General features: G+C 38.8%; 1 protein-coding gene across 11 annotated transcripts in view; it reads right to left on the bottom strand.

Annotated features, from left to right (window-relative positions):
• VPS13B (vacuolar protein sorting 13 homolog B) overlaps window positions 1-25,405 on the bottom strand; it is a 357,629-nt gene that overhangs the window by 196,853 nt on the left and 135,371 nt on the right. For 6 of the 11 annotated variants that reach the window (XR_013393869.1, XM_077932820.1, XM_077932817.1 and 3 more), the window contains exons 20-21: window positions 16,194-16,303; window positions 5,289-5,433 (exon numbers count right to left, since the gene is read on the bottom strand). Coding sequence is in view for 7 of the 11 variants with exons in the window: in XM_077932820.1 (XP_077788946.1) it covers window positions 5,289-5,433; window positions 16,194-16,303 (255 nt within the window). In the remaining 4 variants the exon portion in view is untranslated. Of the gene's footprint in view, window positions 1-5,288; window positions 5,434-14,450; window positions 15,047-16,193; window positions 16,304-23,261; window positions 23,341-25,405 lie in introns of those variants that run through there. The other 5 variants (XR_013393870.1, XR_013393871.1, XR_013393872.1 and 2 more) reach the window with 5 other exon arrangements.

Genomic DNA, 25,405 nt, shown 5'->3' on the forward strand with positions numbered 1-25,405 from the left:
TCTAATTAATCAGAAGTAACTTATTCCATTAGTTTCAACAGGCCTTAGTTGAATTGAACTAAATGAACAATTGTGGAAAAGTCAGATTTTTAAAATATTCCAATAGGATCCCACCATTTCATAAAGCTAGTGGTTACATTCAAATAATTTAGTACAAAAACATTTGGCAAATAAGAGGGAGATTTTAGCTTCAATTGTGCCAAAGAACCTGAATTAGCAATTCAGCAGTTTGGTTATCAAATCTAGGAAGTCTCTTCAATTTATATCACATTCCTTAAAAATTGATGCTATCTGTACATGCATTTTATTCATAATTTTATTATTTGCTTATTTATAAATAGCATGACTCTTTCAAGCACATAACAAGCAGGATATCACATTTATAGATCCTCTACAATTACAACATCATATCTTCCAAGAATCTTTTATCAAAGAATGAGGACAACAAAATTAAAAGACAATAGGAAATTTCAATAAATATCAACATAAATTAAAATGACAGAGTAATTGTGCACTACGTTAAATCAATGGCTTAACTTTTGCAGCGTGGAACAAGCTTGGGGTAGTAGGCAGTTAACATTGATCTCCGCATAACTAAAGGAAACTATGTAAAAAACTGTGTATCATTGGCATTACACTCCAGTAATTATGTACCGGTAAGTTATCTTACGTAAATAAAAACCTTTTTCCGATTTGCTAGTGTTGCCATATTACTAACTTTGTTGGGATTGGAATACCCTTGTGTGGCAAACCTGTGGGGAAAGAGTTCTTGGAAATTAACATGATCACTAAACCAGCTCTTTTTCTATTTCTACGCTGACCTTGCTAAACATCTCAGATGGACAAAACAAAAATCTTAAAAGTAAGGAGCTGATTGGGTTCATGCTGATGGCAGACTTGTAATCATATGGTTCTGGAAAACCTTAGAAGGCACACTGATAGATGGTATGATAAGCTCTGTGTCTTCACAATGTATGAAAAGACAGCACGAAAGGTCTGACTGCCTTGGGAGCAAACTAGACATTTTCTGTGGTGAATGGGTAGATTTTATTATGTATGCAAACTGCTGACAGAACAACCCCAACAAGATACCTGAATTTCTGGGACACTTCCCCCCTTTTTTCGCCTGAACCAAGCATCTTATGGTTTCCATACTTTATTGAGTTGTAAAAGCTGCCTTTGCTAAAAGTTGTTTTACATAAGTTTTGTATAAGAGAAATACTTCTGCTTTTAATCCCTGATGGTGCCTTTCACCAGCTCCCAAGGATGAAGATGTTGATACACAAAAGAGAAAGCGGTACAATGTGCTCTGCATCAATATGAATAAAAACTTGTGGTCACCAGTATGCAGGACAAAAACAGAATCTTTACAAAACAGCATGGTTGGGCTTGTTTTGATGGATTACTGCCAGCATGTGAAAAATACACCGGAAAACGTTCTTCCCCCACTCCAAATCTTGTGGGAAATATCAGATTTAAATACAAATATTGTACTCTTTCATGTCTAGTTAACATTCTTCACCCACCTAAAGCATCCTTGTTCAAGCATCCACTGCACAGCAGGCACACACAAACAATAGCCCTTCAGTTAACTAAACGGAAATGTGTGATCTCCTAATTTAAGTGCTTCCCTTCTGCCAACAGATTTCACAGCCCACCAAAGTCTTAGCATTTAAGTTTAAGAATGAATCCAGTTTTGCATTCAAATCGGGTCTGCTTGCTAGGTTTATACAAAACAAAACCAAGAAAAAATAATTATGAAGGATCAAATGCCCAACACTGAATCCCCAAATTTTCTGGGTATTTTCCAGCTAGTTTAAATGCTCCATTTGCCCCAACTTATTAGTGCTCACTCTATTTACTTCTCCACACCCTCCCTCCATTCAAAGATGGTGTAGATGTAATGGTTAGGGGTCCTTCAATTGCTAGAGGGTCACAGGATTGCATGTACTGTTCACTTCTGCAATTAAGTATTACATCAACCCCAATGTTAAACAAACCTAACACAAACTAGGCTTTCCTCTTAATAAGGATGTGAAATCCTTTTAAGATTGTGACAAACCCAGCAAGGAAAGAAAGAGGTGGGTAGGATTTAGTCACAGAGGTGAAGTGGAGGTGTGGGAATGTCACTCACAAAAGTGAAACAGGAGAGGGAATATAAATCACTTGTAATTTATTTTTAAAAAAAGCTTAAAGGAGGAGCTTAACATAACGATGCAATTTTATCATGAATAAATTTTATTGTACAGAAAAATCACATTAAATATTGCATTACAAAGCATGGATGAAACTTTGAATTATTTCCATATATCGCTGCCTCCATCAGTCAGGGCTGGACTGAACATGTCACTTTCAGGGCTCAGACTTAACCATACACTTACACACCATACTCTAAGACACCTCAAAACCCACTAAGTGTTGCAGAAAGACTATAAAAGTCTCACAATCTAATTAGCCTCCTAAAGTAGCCACATTTTATTCCCTCATGACTGTGATAATACATAGTTAATGATACATAAGATATGGAGGTTAAATTGCCAGCAGCACTTTTTGAATTTCCTCATATAGCTGCCAGTTAGGATGTCCCCGTGCACGTTAAAGGATTCAGGGCAGAGCAGGCAAGGGAAAGGGTTAAAGCCAATTTTCGTAGCCAATTTTCTAATCCAAGGAACAGCCATCATGATGCTTGCAGATACTGGATTACAACCCCCATCAGCCCCAGCCAGCATGGCCAATGGAGAAGGATGGCAGAAGTCCAACAAAATTAAAAAGGAAGATAAGAATTCACGTATTCTGTTCAGCCACTGACAAATTCTAGCCATGGGCTGAAAACGGCATTCTGGAGGTGGTGGTCATTTTGTAGTATCTTTTGAAATGAAGGGAAGTAGTTTCCCTTTTTCTTATCCCAATATATGTTTCATTTTGAGAAATCACATTGCTAAAATGTCAAAATAAGTGACGATACCTAAGGACTATAGTGGGTCATTTTGTTAAAACACCTCTTTGTGAAAATGTTCAACTCTTATTCTATACTGATCAAACAATAAAAATAGTTTACAGGCACAAAAACTTTTACTGAACTTAAAAGTTCAGTAAATATTTAAAAATATTTAAAAAGTGATATATGTCTGGATGGAATGCTCTCTGCTGAATGCTCAGTAATGGGAACACGGAACTAGGGAATATTTTCAAAGTGGCAAGTCTTGACCTCAAGATGACATAACCTTTGTTTGTCTCCAAACAGCAGAGGGACAAGAAAATGTCAGCTGAGAAAATTATTGGGAATTCAGAAGAGACAAGGCCATTTATTTTGAGAGCAAGGGCAAGAGCTGTGTGTCTCTGTGTGTTTGTAAAACACTGGGCTTTTTATTATTATTTCCCGAGTAAATCATATTTTCCCACCCTTTATTTCTAACAAGGTTTCAGTTGCCATTACTTCCCAAACTACTAGAATCAAAGAACAGGAGTTTAAGCTATATACCAGCTGCAACCAAAGTTGCCATCACAGAGCACAATATACAATATCAGTTTCTAGCAGTTCTCAAGACAGCTCCCTAAGACTCATGTTGTAACTGAAAGTCATAAAGGACTTTTAAGACAGTGCACAGGACATTTTGTTAATCACTCAAAAGTTTTCTAAAATATACAATTGTTGTGAAATTAAGGCTGCAATTTATGCCCACTCACTTGGGAATATTTCCCCATTGAACTCACTGGGGCTTTCAAGTTAGCATGCATAAAAATGGGCTCCAAAAATCTTTGCTATCTTAATTTTAAGGTTTGATAGGTAGCAGCAGACTTTTAAATCAACAAATGCAAACAGTCCAAAAAATTACAATAAAGTCTAACAGCTATCAAACCAAACAATCTCCTAAGAGAATAAAATCTACCATATGCTGCTCATTAATTGCAAGTTTCAGTTCCACAGAATTATTTTACAATAAAACTAAAGATCCAATTAACAGAAAAAGAAACAGATTTAAGTTGAGCTGGTAAAAGAAAGTATGTTATTATAACGGAAACGTTTTAAAAATGTATCAGTCCCACCAAGAAAAGTTTCCTTCTTCATGAGCAAATATTAATTTCATTAAATAATTTGAAACTGATTCCATCCATCTCTAGGGTTGATTTAAGATACAGCTTTTCCTCAAAAGATGAGACAGCAAATTAAAGACACTTGTTGTGGCCTTTTCTCTTCATAGCTGAATTAAAAGAGACGAGTGGCGAAACCCTCAGCTGTGCTAAAATACAGCAGCAGGGCATAAAACCCAGGGCATTCCCTTCCGCTAATGCAGCCATCAACACTTTGGTTCTCTGAGACTGTTCTTGAGAAATAAAGAGAAATTAAGTCACTGACCACTCCTTAAGTAGCATCAAAAGAATCAACTGCCCTACTGAAGTCATTTCTGTGGGAAAGAGCTGCTAGGGAAGGGATGGAACCTGCTGGTGGTGATTGTTTTGATTGACAAAGCAGAAGAGATGGGCAAAAGTATATAGGAAGCCTCTAAATCAGTAGATAACACATTAATAATGATTGTGGGAGACAGGAGAAAGACTGGACTATGGCTCTGGAGTTTGGGGTGGCTCAGAATCTCAGGTGGGCTATGCTCCACTTCGTCCAACAGAGAAGCCTCCACTGCAAGTGATGTTAATGTAAATGGAAAGGAAATAAAGCAGCCCTGTTGCTTTAGACCAAAGGTCTATCTAGTCCAGCATCCTATTTCCCAGAGGTGCCTCCAAGAAGCCCAAAAGAATGGCATGCTATATAATAACCCTCCTGCATTATGTACCAGGTGACCTATTATTTACAATATGTTATCTCCCTCTACACTTGCAAAAAAAAAAAACCCATCTTGCAAGCCTCAGTGCAAAGTGTGGATTTCAGCTCAAGTTTCCTGCAACCAAACACAGCACTCTTTGCCATTATACTACATTGTGTCTTGTTTATACAACAGCATTGAAAAAAGTAAGATACACTATGTTCACTAAAGCATTCTCTGAACAGCTATCTTTTTGGAGAGGCCAGCAAACTTGAGCTGACCCAATGATGTATTAAAATGAAGTACTATAAAAATAATTTGGGATTAAAGTTAGAAAATGCGATCTAACATTGTAGAACTGAACTGAAAATATATCCATTAAAACTGCAGAAATTGTATATGAAGCTTTCTACATTAACTGCAGAAATGTGTCCCAATACGTACACCTGACCCTGCAGGAATGTACACATGTCAAGGGGGGAAAAAGTTCCTGGAGAATGGGTTGATTTAACTGAAAACAAAACATACCTGTTACAGTTTTTGTTTTGACAGGGCTGCTGGCATATTCAGAGGCCTGATTTGATTGCTGTTTAGCCAAAGGCGTACTTCCAACTGATACCTCATCCTCTTTTTTCCTAGTCACTGGTGTCCCCAGAGAAACAGATCCAGACTGCTAGAAAAAGAAGAAAAGTACAGTGACTTACTCAGAAACTATGAGCAGTACATAGGAAAAGATACTTCATATCATAGGAAAGGCACTATTAGCAGTACTTTTATCACCATAAGTTCCTAGGGAAAAGCTTTGACTTAATAACTAAAGCATATAGAATGCCAAAGCAAATTGTGAAAATGGAATGATGAAAAGCTTTAATAGTCACATTCTTGTATACAACTCCACTCCATTTGTTCTTCCTAACAATTACAGAAAACAAGCTTTTACTAATTTTCCACTGAAGGAGCCCTAACATTACACATCATTGTAATGTCAGTCACTGTCAACAGTTTTGGTAGCCCTGCAGTTGTTTTGGATGCCAGTCTAAGAATTTGTCCCAAAGGATTATTATCCCCATATTGTAGAGCAGAGTTACAGCTATGGGAGTCAGAAACCTGGTTTGCACATCATGCTAAGATGCTAAGACAAACCATGGCTTAGTGCAAATGTGTAAGCCTCCAGGCTCCCAGATAAACAGTGTTTATCCACGTGTTTATCTAATGCATTTGTACAGCCATTCAAGATGGCAGCTATCTGAACAAGTCCCACAGTTTAACTTTCCCATACTTCCTTTTATCTGTACTGAATCTTCCAGCATTCATATTCATTGGATGTTCTAACACTATGAGAGAGGAAGAAAACTTTACTAATAATCCCTAGCACAAAATTTTCCTTTTTCACAGCTGCCAAACACAGGATCAACATCTTCCTCAAGATACTCGCTATGATCCCAAGCTCTCATTCACTGCCACTTCAAACCTCACTAGCATAAATGTGAAATTAAGATTTTTATTTTTTGACCCAACACACATCACTTTACATTTGTTTACATTGAATTGCATTTGCCATTTTACCACTCATTTTCTTAGTTTGGAGAAGTCCTTTTAGAGCATTTCACGATCTCTTTTTGTTTTAATGACCCTGAACAATTTAGTATCATCAGCAGACCTGGTCACCTCATGCTCACCCCTAACTCTAGATCATTTGTGAACAAGTTAAAAAGCACAGTTCCCAATACCGATCCTTGGGGAACTCAACGCTGTACATCCCTCCGTTTGGAAAGATGTCAATTTACTCCTACTGTCTGCTTCCCACTGCTTAACCATTTCCTGATCCATAACAGTAGCTCTCCTCTTGGGCAGTTATGTATGCAGCCAGTTCTTCATACTAAGACTAGAGGATTGCAGTGACACCTGAAGTCTAGCTCCTAATTCTATTATTGGATGCCAATATACAGAAGATAGGATTGCTACATGTCATTTTAATTCTGAGTTACAATTCTAAAAAAAACCATACAACTGTCCTCTTAAAATAAAGTACGAAACAAGGCGTTTCCCTCCTCTTTTCTCAACTACTGACCATACTGTTGCCAAGATGCTACTATGTCAAATATAAAAGGAAGCTGAAAACCTGGCAAAACAAAAGCCGGAGACAGTACAACTAGTTTGATGCAAAAATATGGCTTGAAAATCTAGTCAGTTTGGTATAACAGTAGAGAAGGGTAAATATTGTACACTATGCTATTTGAAATGAGGGAGAAATAAAAATGATCACAGCCAGAGAAAGATGGAAAAAATTATGGCCATGTACTGGGTGCTGATCTGGACAATGAAACAGCTGTTTCATCTTTGCTCACTGCACTCAGGCTTGAAGCTGAAGCTGATGACACCCAATACAATTTTGCCAGCTTTTTGGCACTGCTGGCTGTAACTATAAAGTAAATGAAAGATCAATCTTAAACTGGGTGGAAAATGATCAAGATGTTGGGTTTTAGCCACAAACCAGCAAGGAAATTGCAGTTGGAAAAAATAGCAAATGACAACTGCACCACAGCTGGAGAACATGAGAAGGATTCTTATGCAAGTGATACAACATTGATTTGTTATCTCTATCACTTCTGCACAGCCACCTTAACGTTAGAAGAAGAAAACACTCACCAGTTAACAGAAAACTAAGCAACTGGAATGTATTTATGAGAATTAAAGATTTCAATTATTCAAATATAACTATGCCAATTATGTCAACTATCTCTAGAAAACTGCTTAATAATGAGAAAATACAACAGTCAGAATTGTTCTGCATTATGAGGAGGTAATATGGCAATTTGCATGTGGCAAATAAAAAGATCCACACCAAAGTTCCTGCTAATTTTGAAAATGATGTATCTGACAATAATTGATAAACATACTCAACTGTATTGATATACATTGAATTGATACCAGAAATGTTTTACAAAATTAACAACATCTCATTTCACTGATATGATCAGTAGGGTTTCATTTTAAATTTTAAGTTACTGTTTAAATCTTGTCACCTCTTTGGTTACTTGCATCACATAAAACTGCCAGACAGACAAACACCCAAAGTAGATCCTGATCTACTTCACTGGATCAAGTGAACTAGATCAGGATCCATCTTTCGCATCAAGATGGCAGGCCAATCTGATTTCAAAACTTTTTTGTTGTTGTTGTTTCTTAGAATCCCCTAGCAACACCAAGTAAGAGGCTGCTAGTGTCCTTTGAACAAAATATACACTACCAACAGTTGCCTAGCAGTTGCTTCAGCGACAATTCCCTGTTTTTCAATACCGAGAAATAGTTGAATAGTTTTTAGTCCACCTACTTTTACATGTCTCTTTTCTGTGAAAGAAGAAAATTAGTAATTTTGCCACAAGACTATTGAATGTGAATAGAGCAAGATCAGGCGGAATAAATGACACTTACTTAAGGGATGGCACATCCCATTTTGCTGCGAAGTACTGTTCCTACTCTGCCGTGTAGCCACCTCTGCCCACTCCTCTGCCACAACAGCACCAACCACACAGAAGCGGAACCAGCGAGATCTTACGTGATCTCTCGCGCTCTGTGAGATCTTGCAATATTTTGGAAGTTCTCTCTGGAAATCAATGCTGGTGCCAGTGGTGGAGGCAGCAGGCTGGGGGTGGGACCCACATGGGTGTTGCCTGAGGCAGCTGCTTCAACCTACTTCATGGGTGGGCTGTCCCTGACTTAGTTCCATGCAGAAACTTTAGGATCAGCATTGAAATGGGGGGGGGGGGACCCAAAGGCACATAAAAACAAAATCTAAATCCACATTAAAACACAAACATAACACAATGTGAAAAGGAGAGGAAGCTTGCAATGGTTTTTGCATGCATTCGTTTTCTTCAGCAGCTCTCCTCACCACACCACACCACAAACTGTTTTTAAAATTCTCCAAGTCTGGAAAGTAGGTTCTGTGAGTTCAAGAACAGGAGCTGTGAAGCAAAAGGAAAGGAAAAGCCAGAGGACACAGGAAGATCTGGCATGTGCACTTTGGACTGACTCAGTCACAACATTCTGCTTCAATAAGCCACATGAGCTTTCTGAAAGAATGCATCATTTAAAAGAAGTGCTCAGTTATTTTTAGGGCTCTGAAAACATCTGTGCCATGGCACCGTGTATGAAGTATTAAAAATTTCAAATTCTCATCTCTGGAATGCTAAGGATGTATGACCCACATGAAAAAAAACTAATTTCATGGCTCAGAAAGGGTTGTGATGACGGATTTATGCTATTTTGTTCCCCAGAAAGGAGAGAATTGAATTAGGCTCCTGAACAATGCAGTGTGTTTTACTAGTGCAATATTTCTTTTTTGTATTTTTTTATTATTCTTTCATTTTATAATGTATATAAAACAGAGGTAACAATTACAGCAGGCAAAAATTAACAGATGAAAAACAAAGCCATAAAATATGCATGTAGAATGAGTAGTTGCAAATGAGTTAAAATAACAAAGACTAGTGCACTATTTCTGAAATCCAAAATGAACTGAATAAAAACAAAATCAATGAAAGAAGTGAGATTTCAGCTTACTTATTCAACATCATTATTGGAAACACTTTTCTACTGGAGGCTACTACAACTGAGCAAAATATAATGAATAGCTCCACATTCCAAAAACAGTTCTACTTACATAGAATAATACACTGTTACCTTTATTACATTACCACTTTGGAACTGACATGATGGCAATAAAAGAGAGTCACACAACAATAAAAATAGAACCTTATACTTTTCAATATAAAGTCACAGCCATTTCCTGGTATACAAAGAAATGGATGCGTGCCAACTATCAAGCTGCAGTTACTGATGCTACATTTTCTTCAAAGGCAATTTACGGGTTTTTTACATTAAAAATCTAGACTCAGCCACTATAATGGACATGATCTGAAGACACATGATACAGCAACTTTGTTAATGCTAAGCAGGACTGGTTTGGTCAATGCCTGAATGGGAGACCAAAAAGAAATCCTATTTATACCACTCAGAGTTCTATAGAAGAAAGATGGAATATAAATGGGGGGGGGGGAGAGAGAATATAATTGGGTGACTCACCTAATTAATAGCAAAGTAAACAGCAATAAAGAAGCGGCAAAATATCCAATAGCATATTTATTATAAGAACAGCTTTTCACATTTTCTGTTTTAATTCTGCACGTATCCTTTGTACAACATCCACCGGAGCACGAATTAGCATTTATTTCAGAATGAAAATGCATATTTTTACATATTTATTTGGTGCCTCAAGTTGGAGCCAAGGGGCTAAGTCCACCATTATTACCAATTCCCAGGGATAGGAGAACGGGTGTGTAGCACTGGAATTGTCTTAAGGGGAAGTAGAGCAAATGTCTGACACATTTTTGGCACAGATCCCTCTTCTATAGAGCTCACACCCTGGGTCTCACTCACATGTATGGTTTACGATATGTCTGAACCATTGTAACCATTGTTGGCTCTCAGACAAGAGACTGAAACTATTACCTAGTCATGGTTCGTTGACTGGAGTACCTAACATCTGAAGTGGGCCATAGTCCTTCAACACTACTGTCCAGATTATCTACACACAGAGTGGTTGAATGTTTGTGTGCCAATTGCACACACAGAAAAGTGGGACCTGAATGACCTTTTTTGTGACATGAAGCCTCCTCCTCCTCTCCAGATGACCCTAAGACAAAGCTTAATAAAGAACAGCAAGAGTCATCTGTTGTTGTTGAGAACCGCGGAATCACCAATAGTATGGAGATGATTTATAACTGGTCCTCATACAAACAAATAAACCTTCCAGGTCTATAAACTATTAACTCTCACTGTTCTCATTTCTTTGTGCAAACAAAAGTGTTATGGTAGTTGCAAGTATATACAGGACGTTTCACTACACTGTATGCTGCATGAAGAGGAATCGCACAAACAAAGGGATGTGAGTGGAGAACTCTGGTCTGCCCCAAGGTAATGAGGTGTGTCTGACTCTGTTTCTGACAGCAACGCGTCAGGCACAGACATTTGCAAAGGAAAGCCCTTCTCTAACAGACTTCTACACCTAACGCTGCACAGCCCTGCGGCGTCATTCCACTCACAATTCCCCTTCACGCAATGCACACGTGTCTTAATTTTGTGTCCAAATTGATCTCCACTAGAAAACTGTATTTCAAGGAAGGCTGACAAATATAGAACACTACAGTTATTTTTAATGCAGATATTGTCTTGATGTAGACCAGATGGTTAGAGGAGAACACATGTGGACATATGCTTTCCCCCCTCTCTTGAACAGTCGCAAGATTGTATAGAATGCACAATAATTACATGGCTTTTACCTAACCTTTTAATGCATCACTGTGGAAAATATCTAAAGCCACAGAGCAAGCATTATGGGGTATATTTTCAAAGCTGGGGAAGAGGCTTTCTATTTGTTGAAGTCAATGGGATTAATGTGGCCAAACCCACATGTGGTTTTTTTTGGAAAACATTAACTAAAATGTAGCAAATAGTAGACTGACCCTCAAAAGTGAGCTTTATAAAGGGTACTCAATTTGACATTTCCCCTGAATGAATGTTGACTATTTTAAGTCCTAAATTAAAGTATCCAGCCATAGATCAATAAACTATTTATTTGTGCTAAAAAAGACATATGCTGAGAGAGAGCTGGTGTGGTGGCTAGAGTGTCACCGCAGGACTAGGAGGACTAAATTTCAAATCTCAACACAGCTGTGAAGGCTATTTGGTGAACTTGGGCCTGCTACCATCTCTGGCCTTATTTGCCTCAAACAGTTGTTTTGAGGGGGGGAAATGCATAGAGGAGAGACATATGCCACATTGAGCTCCTTGGAGGAAACATGTGCCATATGTATGTATGTATATAGTATATTAGTTAGTTAGTTAGTTAGTTAGTTAGTTAGTTAGTTAGTTAAGTGTCTGGTATACAGATTGTAGATTACACATAGCAGATCAGAGACCAGTCTAAGGATGTTTAAAGGGAATTAATGAAGTCTGGGCCTTGCTGGTACTTTGGATAGAAGACAAATTTGCCGTTCTGAGCTCCTTGAAGGCTGGTATGAATAAAAATAGTATTTTCCTACCTCGTGGCTCACCACATGGTATAAAATTAATGCAATACTATTGATGGTCTCCTTTTTTTTAAAAAAAAGCTTCTTTATACCTCAGCAACGGCATTTAAAGTAATTATTATTTCTTTTCAACACCAATATCTGTCATGAATTGGCAGGATGATGGAAAGAAGGAAGAGGATCCCATGAGGGGTGCAGCCGGGACTACGACATACCGGAGCAAGCTGGGGATGGGGAAGGAAGTACTCACAGGTTGATGGAGGATGGCGAGGCAATGGGGGGTCAATTCACAGAAACCACAGTAGCAGGACCCATCACCAGAGGGGCTCCTGTCCCCATGAACACGGCAGGCTCTGAGGCACAGGGAACAGCAGGAGGGGTGCTTTAGTTGGCTAAGGCAGACAAAGGCCCATGGCCCAGCTCTCTAGCTGGCCAGGTGAGGCTCGCTAGCTGTGGGAGGAGGTGTGTCATTCCTCAACTGGAGGAGATACAGAACAGGTGAGGGCCACATGCCTCATCAAGCCCAGATGCTGCAATCAGCATGTAAAGGTACAAAAGTAACCAACTGGATTTATAAAGGAGTATATTAGAAAAAATTGATGTTATTAATTATATAACAAAAGCAATATCAAAAACATTCAGTGGAGGCAGGTCCACTATGGTACAGCCCTCCCAAGGAAAATGTCAAGCAATTAAAAAGATATATTCCCCCACAAAATGTCAACGTTACACACTCTTTCCTGTCCCAGACACATTTTATACTTCTGTTTGGATGTGGAGAAGCTCTGCAAGCATTTCTGTCAATCTACAGTTCTCTAGCCAATCAGGTCTCTGTAAAAATACAGAGAGGGCACACAGGTCCCTCCCCTGTGTCTCTAAACAGGAAACCATGTGACTGGATGGTCTGAAAGGCAGCCACACTATATTCTATCTGTTGTTATGAGGCTAACTAGCTGTCTCAGTATTAGCCTAGGAGGGCTACCTTGAAGGGCAGTCCAAGCATGCTCGTGGCTGCCCTAGGGCAATGCCCAGACTTCAAAGCACATTCGTTTTAGCTAGCATGGCGAACGGTGTGGTTGCTAGTTTAGAGCAGCTAGCTTTTCGTTAGTATTTGTTAGGAAGAGAACAATGGTGGGGTGTGTGAAGATCTTTCAATATTATCAACTTTTCACTTTATACTTTGTAAATATTTTGTGACGGGGGGAAAAGGATATGGAGAAGAAATGGTGGGTGGATTCTGTGTGTGTTGCAATTTTTAACACTTGTGGGTAATTGGAACTACAGGTTTTGTCCATGTGTGTTTAGGTTTGAGACAAGTTCTGAGGTTCTGCATTCCTGTGTTTTAGGTTTAAAAATGCTACATGGGGGTTGTTTATTTAGCTACTGTAAGACCAGGATGCTGGACTAGAGGGGCTTTTTGTCTGATCCTGCAGGATTTTATACTGTGGTGCTTATATGATGTATGCAAAGGATACCTGTTGTGGAATCATCTTATTACATAGCAGCAGAGGTTCCTCACTGGTGATGCTGGTGAATTCTGTACATGTTCGTGGCATTTATTTTTGGAACTTATACTTCCTAATGCTGTCTCCTCTGGGAGAGGAAGATGTGGTTTGAGAAGAGGAGGAATGAGTGGTGCTAATTGTTAAACCACTTAGACAGCATTTTGATTGGGTGGAATATTGCCTACACATTTTCCTTCTCAATAAGCCTATTGGCAAGTGCCTCCTTGTCCTCATAACTTTAACGAAGAGCCACATCAGAGGATCTGGGGACTGAACTTAATGTTCCTATCTGTCACTGGCTCATTTTGCAGTGTTGGGAGCATTACTCTGGTATGCTTTCAGTCAAAGGGGCAGCCAACTAACCATGGCTTACAGTGGAAATGAAATAGTGAAGCAGCACTTTAGAGGTTAGAAAATGTTTTATTCCATGAACTTTCATGATTACCAAGCCTACTGCACACGATAAAGTGGACTTTGGCCCCCTCCCCAAGCTTATACCATAATTTTAAAATAAAATAAAATAAACTTGATAACGATGCAGTTTTTGTTTTGCTAAAATTGGACTATAGTCTACTTTACAGAGTTGTTGTGAGGATAAAAAAACACCTTGGCAAACTTAAAATGCTATTACAAAAAAAAGGACAGTGCAGATGAGAACTCCGGCTGCAGTGCCCATATGTCGTATGGGATCATGACTTACACACTTAGGCAAACTTGTCCCAGCAGACAAATTGGATTTGCCGAGGGCCTACAAGGCCTGACTATCTTGATTGTGTCCCCGATTACTTTTTCTTTGATTTTCAGGCTAGGCTTTTTTCCTTATTCTGAACCGGACCCCCTACCCCAGTTCAAAATCAGGGGCAAGCTGGCTGGAGAGAACCTTATTTTATTTGTTCCTTATGTGCCCGTATTACGTTTATATCCATCCCACCTTTCTTCCTGGGAGCTCAAGGTGACATTCATGAGTCTTCTTTTCCCCATTCTATCCTCAAAGCAACCCTGTGAGGTAGGTTAGCCTGAGAGATGGTGACTGGCACTAAGTCACATGGTGAGTTTCATAGCTGATTTTAATCTTTTAGTTAGGTGCTTTTAGTCAAACTGCAATGCTTGAAGTGTCCACAGTAATTTGCAAGGGGGTTGGGTAGTGAACCAGAACAACTTGGCCACTCACTGCCCATGCGTCCATGACCTCCTAGCAGCCCCACAAAGTCTAGTGGGCACTGGCCACCCCATTAAATAAGTATATTAGACTTTGAAGGCATATTACACACTGGGTCATCTCCTGTTTTTGCAGCCCACAAGCACAACAACCATTCCGCTATTGGGAAAATTGCTCTCAGCACAGTGCAACAGCCGAATCTATCGAGTGTTTTGTGCTTGTGACAGATGCTGCACAGCCACTAGGGCAGCAGTTATTATTGTTACATTCTGTGACAGTTAAGTTTGTGCAACGACATCAACGTCCAAACTCTTCCCACTACCTTTATATTCCCCTTGAATCTTCCCCCTTGTTATTGCATATACTGTTTAAAGATCGGGTGCGTCCCGAGGTGTTGCGGCATTAGCAGCACAGCTTAGACTCTGGACAGCCTGGGTGATAATCATAACTGGATGATATACTGGATAATTATGAACTTGGTTTCCCATAAATCAACACTTTTAGCTGAGCTTAAGTTATCTGTTTTTCCTTTTAAAAAAAGAAAGAAATACTGTATTTTACTAGTGATCAGTAAAGAAAGTCAGAAGGTATTATGCAGGTTTGTGCAGGCATTCATAAACTTTTTCATGGACCTTTACTATTTTTTTTTAAACCTGAATGTCCACATTGTTCACTATTCAAAATGGGGAGAAATGTTCAGATACATGCGGAAGCCAAATGCAGATATGGGAAAACATCCTCTTTTGCCCCTAAAGCACTAACCACATAGTTGCAACAGGAACTACATAGATCCTTATTCAAATATGTAACAGCCGCTACGATTTGGCTTGTGTTTTCATTTGCAGTGGGAAAAGCACAAATATGACATATGTTGCTATATTCTGAAAGCATAAGGCTCCTAACTAAAGTTACGTTTAAAGAAGAATGTTCATGAACAATACAATGCCATGTTCAACTTTTAGCTAGCCGTTAAAGAAGCAGCTTAACATATTAACATTTTAATTTAAAACTCTTATTAATCCTATTTGCAAATATATCATTCAGATGTTGCTGAAGTGTAGCTCTCATCTTCCCTGGCTATTGGCCATTCTCTATAGGGCTGATAGGAATTGGAGTTCAACAACATATGGACAGCCATAGGTTAGCCTCTCCTGCTGCAAAGTATGCTACCTATACAGTATATTATTACGTACAGCTCTAAAAATAATGTAACCTTTTCTTTTAATCTGGGCATAAATCATTAAAATGAAGTCAGTTTTCACACAAATTACCTGTTTAAAGATACATTTTTTACATTAGAGGGGATAAAATCTGTTGATTTTATTAGTTACATTTTCAATGATGTTGTCCTCAAAGGGGGTAAACTAAAATAGATAGATAATAGATAGATGATAGATAGATGATAGATAGATAGATAGATAGGTAGATAGATAGATAGATAGATGATAGATAGATAGAAGCACACACTTATACAGTGAACATAAAATAAGGCAACAACTAACAAAACAGAAGACTCCTATTTTTAACAATAAGCACAGCTGTGCTTCTACTATTGAATAACAGCAAGATACTTATAAGAGATGCAGGATGATGGCATTCGTTTTCTCTCCCACTAATGTAGACAAGACATGCTACTTAAGTACACACAAAGAGAAGGCATTTCAGTATTTCTTACCTGCTGCATCGGTCTGCTGCTTCGCTTCTGAGGCTGGTACGTGAGCCAAGTATATAAAATCGGATCAATATTGACTGTTAATCCCTGCATGCTGGCCAAAAGCACGGCTCCTACATAACAACAGAAATAACAAAGATGTACAGATTACACACATGGGGATTTTTTTTTAAAAAAAATCCCTCTCATCTCGGACCCACCGTGGGTAGCAATATCCCAAACACCTATACTCATTATTTTCTACAGAACCCCATATATAACTCTGGGCCAGTTTACAATACAAAACAAACAGTATAAAAGTCAACATTAGAAGGAAGGTTGGGGAGTGGCAGCTGCCATGCAGGGTACTCTCTCATTACATAGTACGTTCTGGAGGGACCCATTCCATGGTTTTGACTTCAAAAATTGCAATTATTTTCCATTGAGTAGCCACAGGCAGAATACACTTTGAAAACTGAATTACTAAGTTAGAGCATCAGGTGGTTTTACATGCACACCAGTCACCATATTTTTACGTGTATAAGACTATGTTTCTTTCTTTAAAAATCATGCTAAAAAGTGGAGGTCGTCTTATACATGGGTAGTGCATAGGGTAGACATTTGATTAGTTGCTGCTGCGGCTGTCAATAGCCATTGTGCGTGTTATTGGTTGCTGCGTCAATGGGTGGTGTTGATTGGCTGATGTTCTGGCAGTTGGGTGGGTGATAGGCAGCTTCTGCCAGCGATGGGACGCAGATTTTGTGATGCATTCGGGTGAGCAATCCGCCCCCCCAAGGTCAACAACTCTGTGCCATCTCCCCCAATTTTCTTAAATTTGAGTCCCTAAAAATAGTCCCCATCTTATACATGGGGGCATCTTCTTATAGATGGAAAATTATGGTACTTCCTATAATAATACTGAGCTGGCAAGTTTTTTTATAACAGCACTGGCTTCTCTCTCTCTCTCTCTCTCTCTCTCTCTCTCTCTGTGTGTGTGTGTGTGTGTGTGTGTGTGTGTGTGTGTGTGTTAGTGAGAGCAACACTTAGCGAGAGCCCTTATATATTGCCATGGGAATACTACATCAAAAGATTAAAACATAAAAGACTTCTAGGTCATGGTTACATAGTATCTAATTCAATTAAAATACCAAAAACTGAAGAGTTGATCTTGTTCTCCTAAAAGTTAGTAAAAGATGAAGAAAAAATTCTATCAGCTCTACTGGTATCAGGGTCTCATCATAAATTTGCAGAAGATTTTTAGAGACAGGTGTTAGACAAATGCCTTTTCTTTTTTAGAAATAATTATAGTAACTCAAATTTATTGAAATGCATTCCAAAATGTCTTAAGCATATTTAATTATTAATAAATCTTACATGGATTTCAATAGGATTTTTTTTGCAATAAACCAGTGTAGGATTGTAGTATGAGTGCAATGGCCCTTAATTTACTGCAGTTTCCAAACAAGTAGCAAGTCAGCCTTTGTTGTCGATTTTTTGGCCACTCTTGTATCTGGCAAATAATGGAATATACACTTGCCTCTGTGCAATGTATATTAACATAGAAGTAGCCATACATATGCCAGCTCAGAAACCTTCCACATTTTTTATTAAAGAGATATTGGAAACATTATTGCAACCACAAAATCCATAATGTGTTGAATAAGGCAGTATATAAATATACATGTGAATTAAAAACCCATTTACTTAAAAAAATATTAAGACTTGAAAATATTTTTGCAAATGTTTATGTATTTCATGTATACAGAAGTCCTGGGTTTTTTTATATGAAGTGTAATATTCTTTTATACTCACGTGATCCAGGGAAGGAGGCTTCTAAATAAAACACTAACCATCATAAAACAATTATCATACCGCTGTCCTTTGCAAGTAGACAGCTATTAAGAGAAATTAATTAGAGTTTAAATGACTCCCAAGCATTTAACCTTCTTAAAGCTAAAATAGTAATGCATTTTTTATAATCTAATACTCAGTATAAATATTCAGTATGAAACTACATGGCATTTGTCTTCTACACAGCATAGCAAACTTTGCCGTTCTAATAACGTGAAAGGTTTCTGTAGCTAAGAATAAGATTCTCGCAAGCATATATTTTAGTAATGGAAGTGGCATTAAGAGACTCCAGTAAACTAATAAGAAGCATTCTAAACAATCATAGTCTATTAGTATTACACAAGTTGATATGGCTAATTAAACATATTCAGCTTCTAATATCCCTGGTATAGGCAAACTCGGCCCTCCAGATGTTTTGGGACTACAACTCCTACCATCCCTGACCATTGGTCCTGTTAGATAGGGATGATGGGAGTTGTAGTCCCAAAACATCTGGAGGGCCGAGTTTGCCTATGCCTGTAATATCCAGTGGAAAAACTAAAGTGGCTCTCTATGTAACGCAGAAGGGGTGTGGGTGGGTACATGTTTGAGTGTGATTTTAATGCACATGAGCCTATAAATAGCACAACTTATCCCATATGAATGTGAGCAAACAACTTTCATTTTGTATACAAGACAATCTGGTACATAACAGATCTATAAATCACTAAAAGGAAATATCCAACTGTCTCTAATTTTAGTATAGCAGACAACATTTGGTGTTTTGATGCTACTGCATACTGCCAAAACACTGACATTCCAAGCATACTTTTCCAATTGGATACTCCAGAGTACTGTGATAATTTTCAGTTATAGCTGAAGCTGAAGCAGAGGCTAAAGAGTCTCTTATACAGCATGAAAATTCAAACACACACAAACACACACACACACACACACACGTTTATCATGTTAAGAATCAAAATTCCATGAGGTTTTGCCATAGACTTCAATGGAATGTGCCTGCATTTCATTCTGAAACCAGGAAACGCACCCCCACTCCCAGAAATCAACAATTCTCCTGTTAAGCATCTATGCATAATATAAGAAACTAAATTATTTTCTGCAATAATAAAGTTTTCTGTGAAAAAAGAAATCTGATATCCCTGCTGTTCTCTAAAGACTACTTTCAAGGATGCCCTTGCACTGTATGTACAGTGGTACCTCAGGTTAAGTACTTAATTCGTTCCGGAAGTCCGTACTTAACCTGAAACTGTTCTTAACCTGAAGCACCACTTCAGCTAATGGGGCCTCCTGCTGCTGCCATGCCGCCGGAGCACGATTTCTGTTCTCATCCTGAAGCAAAGTTCTTAACCTGAAGCACTATTTCTAGGTTAGCAGAGTCTGTAACCTGAAGCGTATGTAACCTGAAGCGTATGTAACCCAAGGTACCACTGTACTGGCATACCCAGTATGTCAAGTTGGAGTAATAAGGCCTTTTCACTGGTTGTACACGGGCTTTGGAACTGCCCTACAAAGGCGCTCATCTTGTCCCCTCTTTCATGTCCTTCAGATGGATTGTAGAAATCTTCTTTTTTGGGCTTTGGGCCATGAGCAATAATAGCTTTCTCACTAAACTGCTTTTAACTTACTGTAACAAGTTTGGTTAATTTGCTTTGAATGGCTGTTTGCACTTCCTATCTTTTTAGTTAAGTGTGCTGCTTTTTAGTTTTTCATTATTTTAATTATTGTTAGCTGCCTTGCACTCTATTAAGAAAAGACAAGAGTATAAATGCTTTAAATCAAGGGTGGTTAAAACCTTTTCAGCCCAATGACCACCTTCTCTCATGGGCTGCCTTGCACAAGCTGGCCAGACACAGTGATAGGTGGAACTTTTGTATATGTAGGTTTTGTAAAGCCATGCTTTCAGTCCTTTGGAAAGAAAAGCAAGAGGCAGCGTAATGTAGATTATGTTTGCTCTAACTTACAGAAAATGTCATGTTCCAGTTACTATGCACCTTGACTGGCTAGGGGACATTGTCTGCTGCTTCACTTCAGACATCAAAATGTTTCTGACAAGTCCAAATGGTTTTAGACATATCATCCATGAAAGTGATCTGGAGAGTGGTGCTAGTTCAGTGAAATTCTCCTGGATGAAATGGGTTATCTAAACCCATTTCAGCCTGGCTTCAGTCTTGGTTGCAGAGCCGCTACTAGAGAGTAACACTGGGGGACTTCTGCGGGCCCATGGTGGCTATGCTGTAGGGTCCACACAAGGTTCTATTTGTCTCCCATGCTTTTAAACATTTACAGTGGTACCTCAGGTTACATACGCTTCAGGTTACAGACTCCACTAACCCAGAAATAGTGCTTCAGGTTAAGAACCTTGCTTCAGGATGAGCACAGAAATCGTGCTCCGGCGGCGCGGCGGCAGCAGGAGGCCCCATTAGCTAAAGTGGTGCTTCAGGTTAAGAACAGTTTCAGTCTAAGTACGGACTTCCGGAACAAATTAAGTACTTAACCTGAGGTACCACTGTATACGAAACTATTGGAAGGTTTGGAGTGCAGTTTCTGTTGGGATTCGCAGGATACTGGATAAGTCTGCAGGCTTCAACAGGATGATGCAATACTCTGCTGGGTCAGAGTGACTCAGCAGGAGTGTGATTAGTGTGATTGGCTATCACCTGTTTTAAAAGGAAAGCCTGTTTAACAGTGGGTGTGGTGGTTGTGCTGTAGTGTTGTGGTGCTGTGGTGGAGAGTATTCGTTTGTAAGTACTCTGTATGGACTGTTTCTTTTGTAAATGCCTGTATATAGCTCACATTAAAAAGACTGCACTGGAAAAACCTGGAACTCTTAGTGTTTCGCTGAAAGCGCCGCGTGGAATACGCGACAGTTTCACCAGTATATGGATGACACACAACTCACTCCTTACCATCTGCCTGCTCTCAATGGGGTTACACTGAAGGAGTTGTATGCAGCCTGGGGATACTTCTGGATCCTTTGCTGTCACTTGAGCTCAGGTGGCCTCAGTTATGCAAAGTGTTTTCCACCAGCTTCAGCTCGTGACCCAGCTGCGCCCCTATCTGGACAGGGACAGCCTAACTAGTGTTGTCTATGCTCTGGTAACCTCGGTGTTAAATTACTGCAATGTGTTATACGTACGGCTGCCTCTGAAGACGTTTCGGAAACTTCAGCTGGTGCAGAATTCAGCAGCTAGGTTGTTCATTGGGGCAAGACAGTTTGAGCCTATTACACCAATCGTGGCCCAACTGCACTCCCTGCCAATTAGTTGCTGGGTCCAATTCAAGGTGCTGGTTTTGACCTATAAAGCATTAAATGGCTCAGGGCCACCATACCCTTAAGGACCACCTCTCTCCATATAAACCTACTCACACTTGGACCCTCATAATCTGAGGCCCTTCTTCATGTGCCTCCTCCATGAGAGGTCTGGATGGTGGCAACACAAGTATTTATTTACTACTTGTTATTTATGTGTTATATTTATATACCGCCATTCATCAAAAGATCTCAGGGCAGTTCACAAGATCTCAGTAGCTCCCTGTTTGTGGAATGCTCTCCCCAGGAGGTTTGACTGGCACCTTCATTGTACACCTTTAGGCACCAGACCTAAAGCTGGCCATGATCAAACGGAGACATCAATATGATATACACATTAATCTAGATGCATGTATCAATGTGCATACCTCCTATGCTGGATGATTATGGACAAATTTCTAAACAGTGGCACAAACAGAATTACACTGTCATTAAACATTATAAATGTAGAAGGTGGCACACACATTATCATTTCCAAGTGAGCTTTAAGAAGATTATAGTTCTGGTGCATTAATAGACACAGCTAGAGATGAAGAAAACTCTTTTCTGCCAAGACTGAACATATAGGCTACTTTAAATTTGTCAATGCCATATTCCTGTACTGAAATGTATTGATCACAGCAAAAAGTATGAGAAAATATAGAATTTGTAACTATTTGCCGATTCTGAAATGCAGCTGTGCTTTTTGTCTTCGAAAATGCAGCTATGAAGTTGAAAAGAACAGCCAATTCCACAGCACATGAAACAAACCGGAGTTGAGCAGGCAGTGTGTATAACTTTGACTTTGTACTTGTAAACATCCTTTCCACACTGAGCCCTCTGGGACAGTCAAAGAATTCAGTGAATGAACTACTTGAAATAAATAAAGAACACTTGACTTGGCATGCAGTACTTCTAACTGATTAAAAATAAGTATGACTGTTCTTTAGCTTTCCACTTTAAAAATGCTGTGGTAGTAGCAGTAAATTTTAATGTTATTAAAACCTTATAATCCCTGCACGCACACATAGCTTGTTAAAAATCTTTAAACCCCACCTATTTCAAGCCTGGAAATTTTATAACAATCTAGTGAATCCCAGAAAATAATGGGAGGTGCAAACTGCGTGTGCCTCATTCAGAAATGTCTGGCAACTGTCAGCAATTCTATTCTATGGATGCAGCTACAAATGTTTTTAAAGGTAAGGATGGGTAGACTTTGCAATTTCAGGGGTTTATGAAGCCACCTCTAATTGGGCTTTACAGGTTATGAAAGTAACGCAGTAGTTACTGCGGGTCCAAGTTACCATGAAAAGCATTTACCAAACCTTAAACACCTCAAAACCCATTATAAATTTATCCTCAGAAAGGAAAGATGGTCAGTACACAAAAATGAGTAAGTTTTATGGAAAGTAAACTACACTAAGCAATTGCAGGTGCAATCAGTTTAGGTGAGTACTGAAGTATATTTGGTATGTCAGAAAACAAGTAATTACGGCAAACACAAATACAAAGTCTGGAGACATGATCAACTTGATTTAACCATTAATCACCCAAACTTAATTTATATCTGTCTGGATTAAAACTTTAAAGTAGACATTTTAAAGCCATGCAACCTAGGGAGAAGCTTTACCTACATTGCTAGCGTATGTTCATCATTGTGTCCATATGGGGGCAGTAACGTTTAAGAAAAATAATAACTGTACTATAGTTACCTTAATTATTTGTTCAGAAAACTGCCTTGGGTTTTCTCAATGAAAAAAATATATAAAGCTGCTCATCAGAAAGAAGTAAATATAAAACATTAAGGTTATGGCCTACCAAACAGCCCTCTTTTAAAATGCCGCGGAAGAATTATATTTAAGACCACCCAGTGTCCAGCTATGTCTCCAGTGTGTATAGGATTTTCCTCTCAACAAAATATATTGGCAGCTTCACATCTTAATGTCTACCTCAGAGTTTCAGTCATGATGTTATCCTGATGAAGTATGTTCCTGGGATTAGTCACTGCTGTGTGTGTTTGCAACTGATCTATAAGGCAACATAAAAACATCACAGTAGATGGTTAAGAGATTCTACCGTCTTTCCCCCCAGATCTCTCTACTTTTCCACCATGAAATACTGCCAAGTATATGAACCTGTATTGATTGGTCATGGTAAGATATAATGCATGCCTTTTCAACAAGACTAAGCAAGTCCCAAATCATCAAAAACCACTGGACTGCATATGGTGTTCCTTGAAAGTGATAGAACCAGTTATCTGAGTGCTGCATCCCAAACTGACAAGATACCATTAACGGATGGCTGGAATAGGGGCAGCGATGGAACCTGAGAATAATGCATACAAATTATTTTTACACAAATCACGTACAGAGCTGTTTTTCATTTTCCATATCTGTACATACAATTTAACAGCTAAAATGGCTAGGTATGCACATTTTCATTCTAAGATATTAATTTTTTCCTTTCTTAACCACATTAATAATCCTTGCCACCAGGTAAGTTAAGTTCCCATCTGTAATTTGCAAATGGAGGCCTGCTGTTTATGTCATTATATACACTGATGGGTCAGTTAGTAGGATCAGGGGAATTCAAAATCAGGAGACAGTGCTCAAATCTCCCTGTTTGGATTCTCAAGAGTTCAAAGGTCCATTAGCACAGAGATGGTGAGATATTTCCATATTACTTCACAATCTTAACTCAGGACTTATGTCAATTCCACATGCAAAGCCTCTAAGTCATAGAATCGTACTGTTAGAAGGAACCCTGAGGATCATCTAGTCAAACGTCCTGCAGTGCAAGAATATGCAGCTGTCCCTTATGGGGATCAAATCTGCAATCTTTGCATTAAGTCGTGATGATCACTGTTCCTAAAATGGAAAGAAAGACAGAAAGACAGAAAGACAGAAAGACAGAAAGACAGAAAGAAAGAAAGAAAGAAAGAAAGAAAGAAAGAAAGAAAGAAAGAAAGAAAGTTTACTCATGGATGTGATGAAAATATATTATGTATTAAAAAGACCCACTAGTCAAATTTATTGGGGTGTACAAAAAGCCAGGAAGCTTTATAACTAGGAGTCAACCACAGTAATTTTGTTGTGTTTTGTTTTTTTAAAAAGGTATGGCGCAAAAAGTTTGGTTTGCACGCAAGTGAAAGATGGGAAATATTTGTTTGCTCTAAGTCACAGACGAGTACTATGACTAAATCACAACCTGACTTGGCTAAGACTAAGACTAATGCAGATTTCCGGTGCAGAGAAAGGAAAAGTTTATCTGTGTCAGGTTGTTAGCTCAAAGAACAGACACTGCCCTATCCAGGGCTGAAGAGGGTCAAAGCTATGGAGCATATCTGGTGATTAAGCTGATAGCTATAACTCCAGCTGACTGCCAGAAGGAACTGTAGGGTTCATTACAGATGGAAGTTGCTTAAAGACTGAAAAGATATCAGTTTTCTTCATAATTTGGAACTAATAAGGAGTTTCCTCTATGGCAGATGGATTTTCTCTGCCTACTGGAGCAGGACCTTAACAGTTGAAGCTAAGTATAGTCACAGAAACAGAAAGCTGACAATTCTCTCAATTGCAGATCTGATCCAGGAATGATCTAGAATATCAAAATAACCAGTAAGATCAACTCAGACATTCACAACCCTCTGTTCTATGAACCTGTTGTTCCATATTTGCAACCTTTGCAAATTTTTATTATAATCCTGCTCACAGTTACAAATTACGTTAAAGCAAGATTAAACATATGTAACTAGGATCAGGTGTTTTTTTTTTGTTTTGTTTTTTTTTTTTTTGCAAAAGCCTTTCCTCTGTTTTGTTCCAGGAAAAAAACTAGAAGCATGGTTGCTGTTTTTTAAATACAGAAGAAATCAAAAAGCGGGGTGGGGAGGGAACTACACCAGCCAGCAAAACAAAGAGAGAAAGGTTCTCAGGAATGCCACAAATAATGTATTTCAAAGACTGACACGTTTTGGAGAAGGTCTTTCATCAGGGCCATCATTAGAAATAAATGTAGTCTAGCCATCCTCTCATATAATTTCTCCAAAATGTTATGGGATTGTACATAAATTGTATGTGGCACTCCTAAAATACAG

Source organism: Podarcis muralis, chromosome 8, assembly GCF_964188315.1.
Source record: "Podarcis muralis chromosome 8, rPodMur119.hap1.1, whole genome shotgun sequence".
Classification (NCBI taxonomy): domain Eukaryota; kingdom Metazoa; phylum Chordata; class Lepidosauria; order Squamata; family Lacertidae; genus Podarcis; species Podarcis muralis.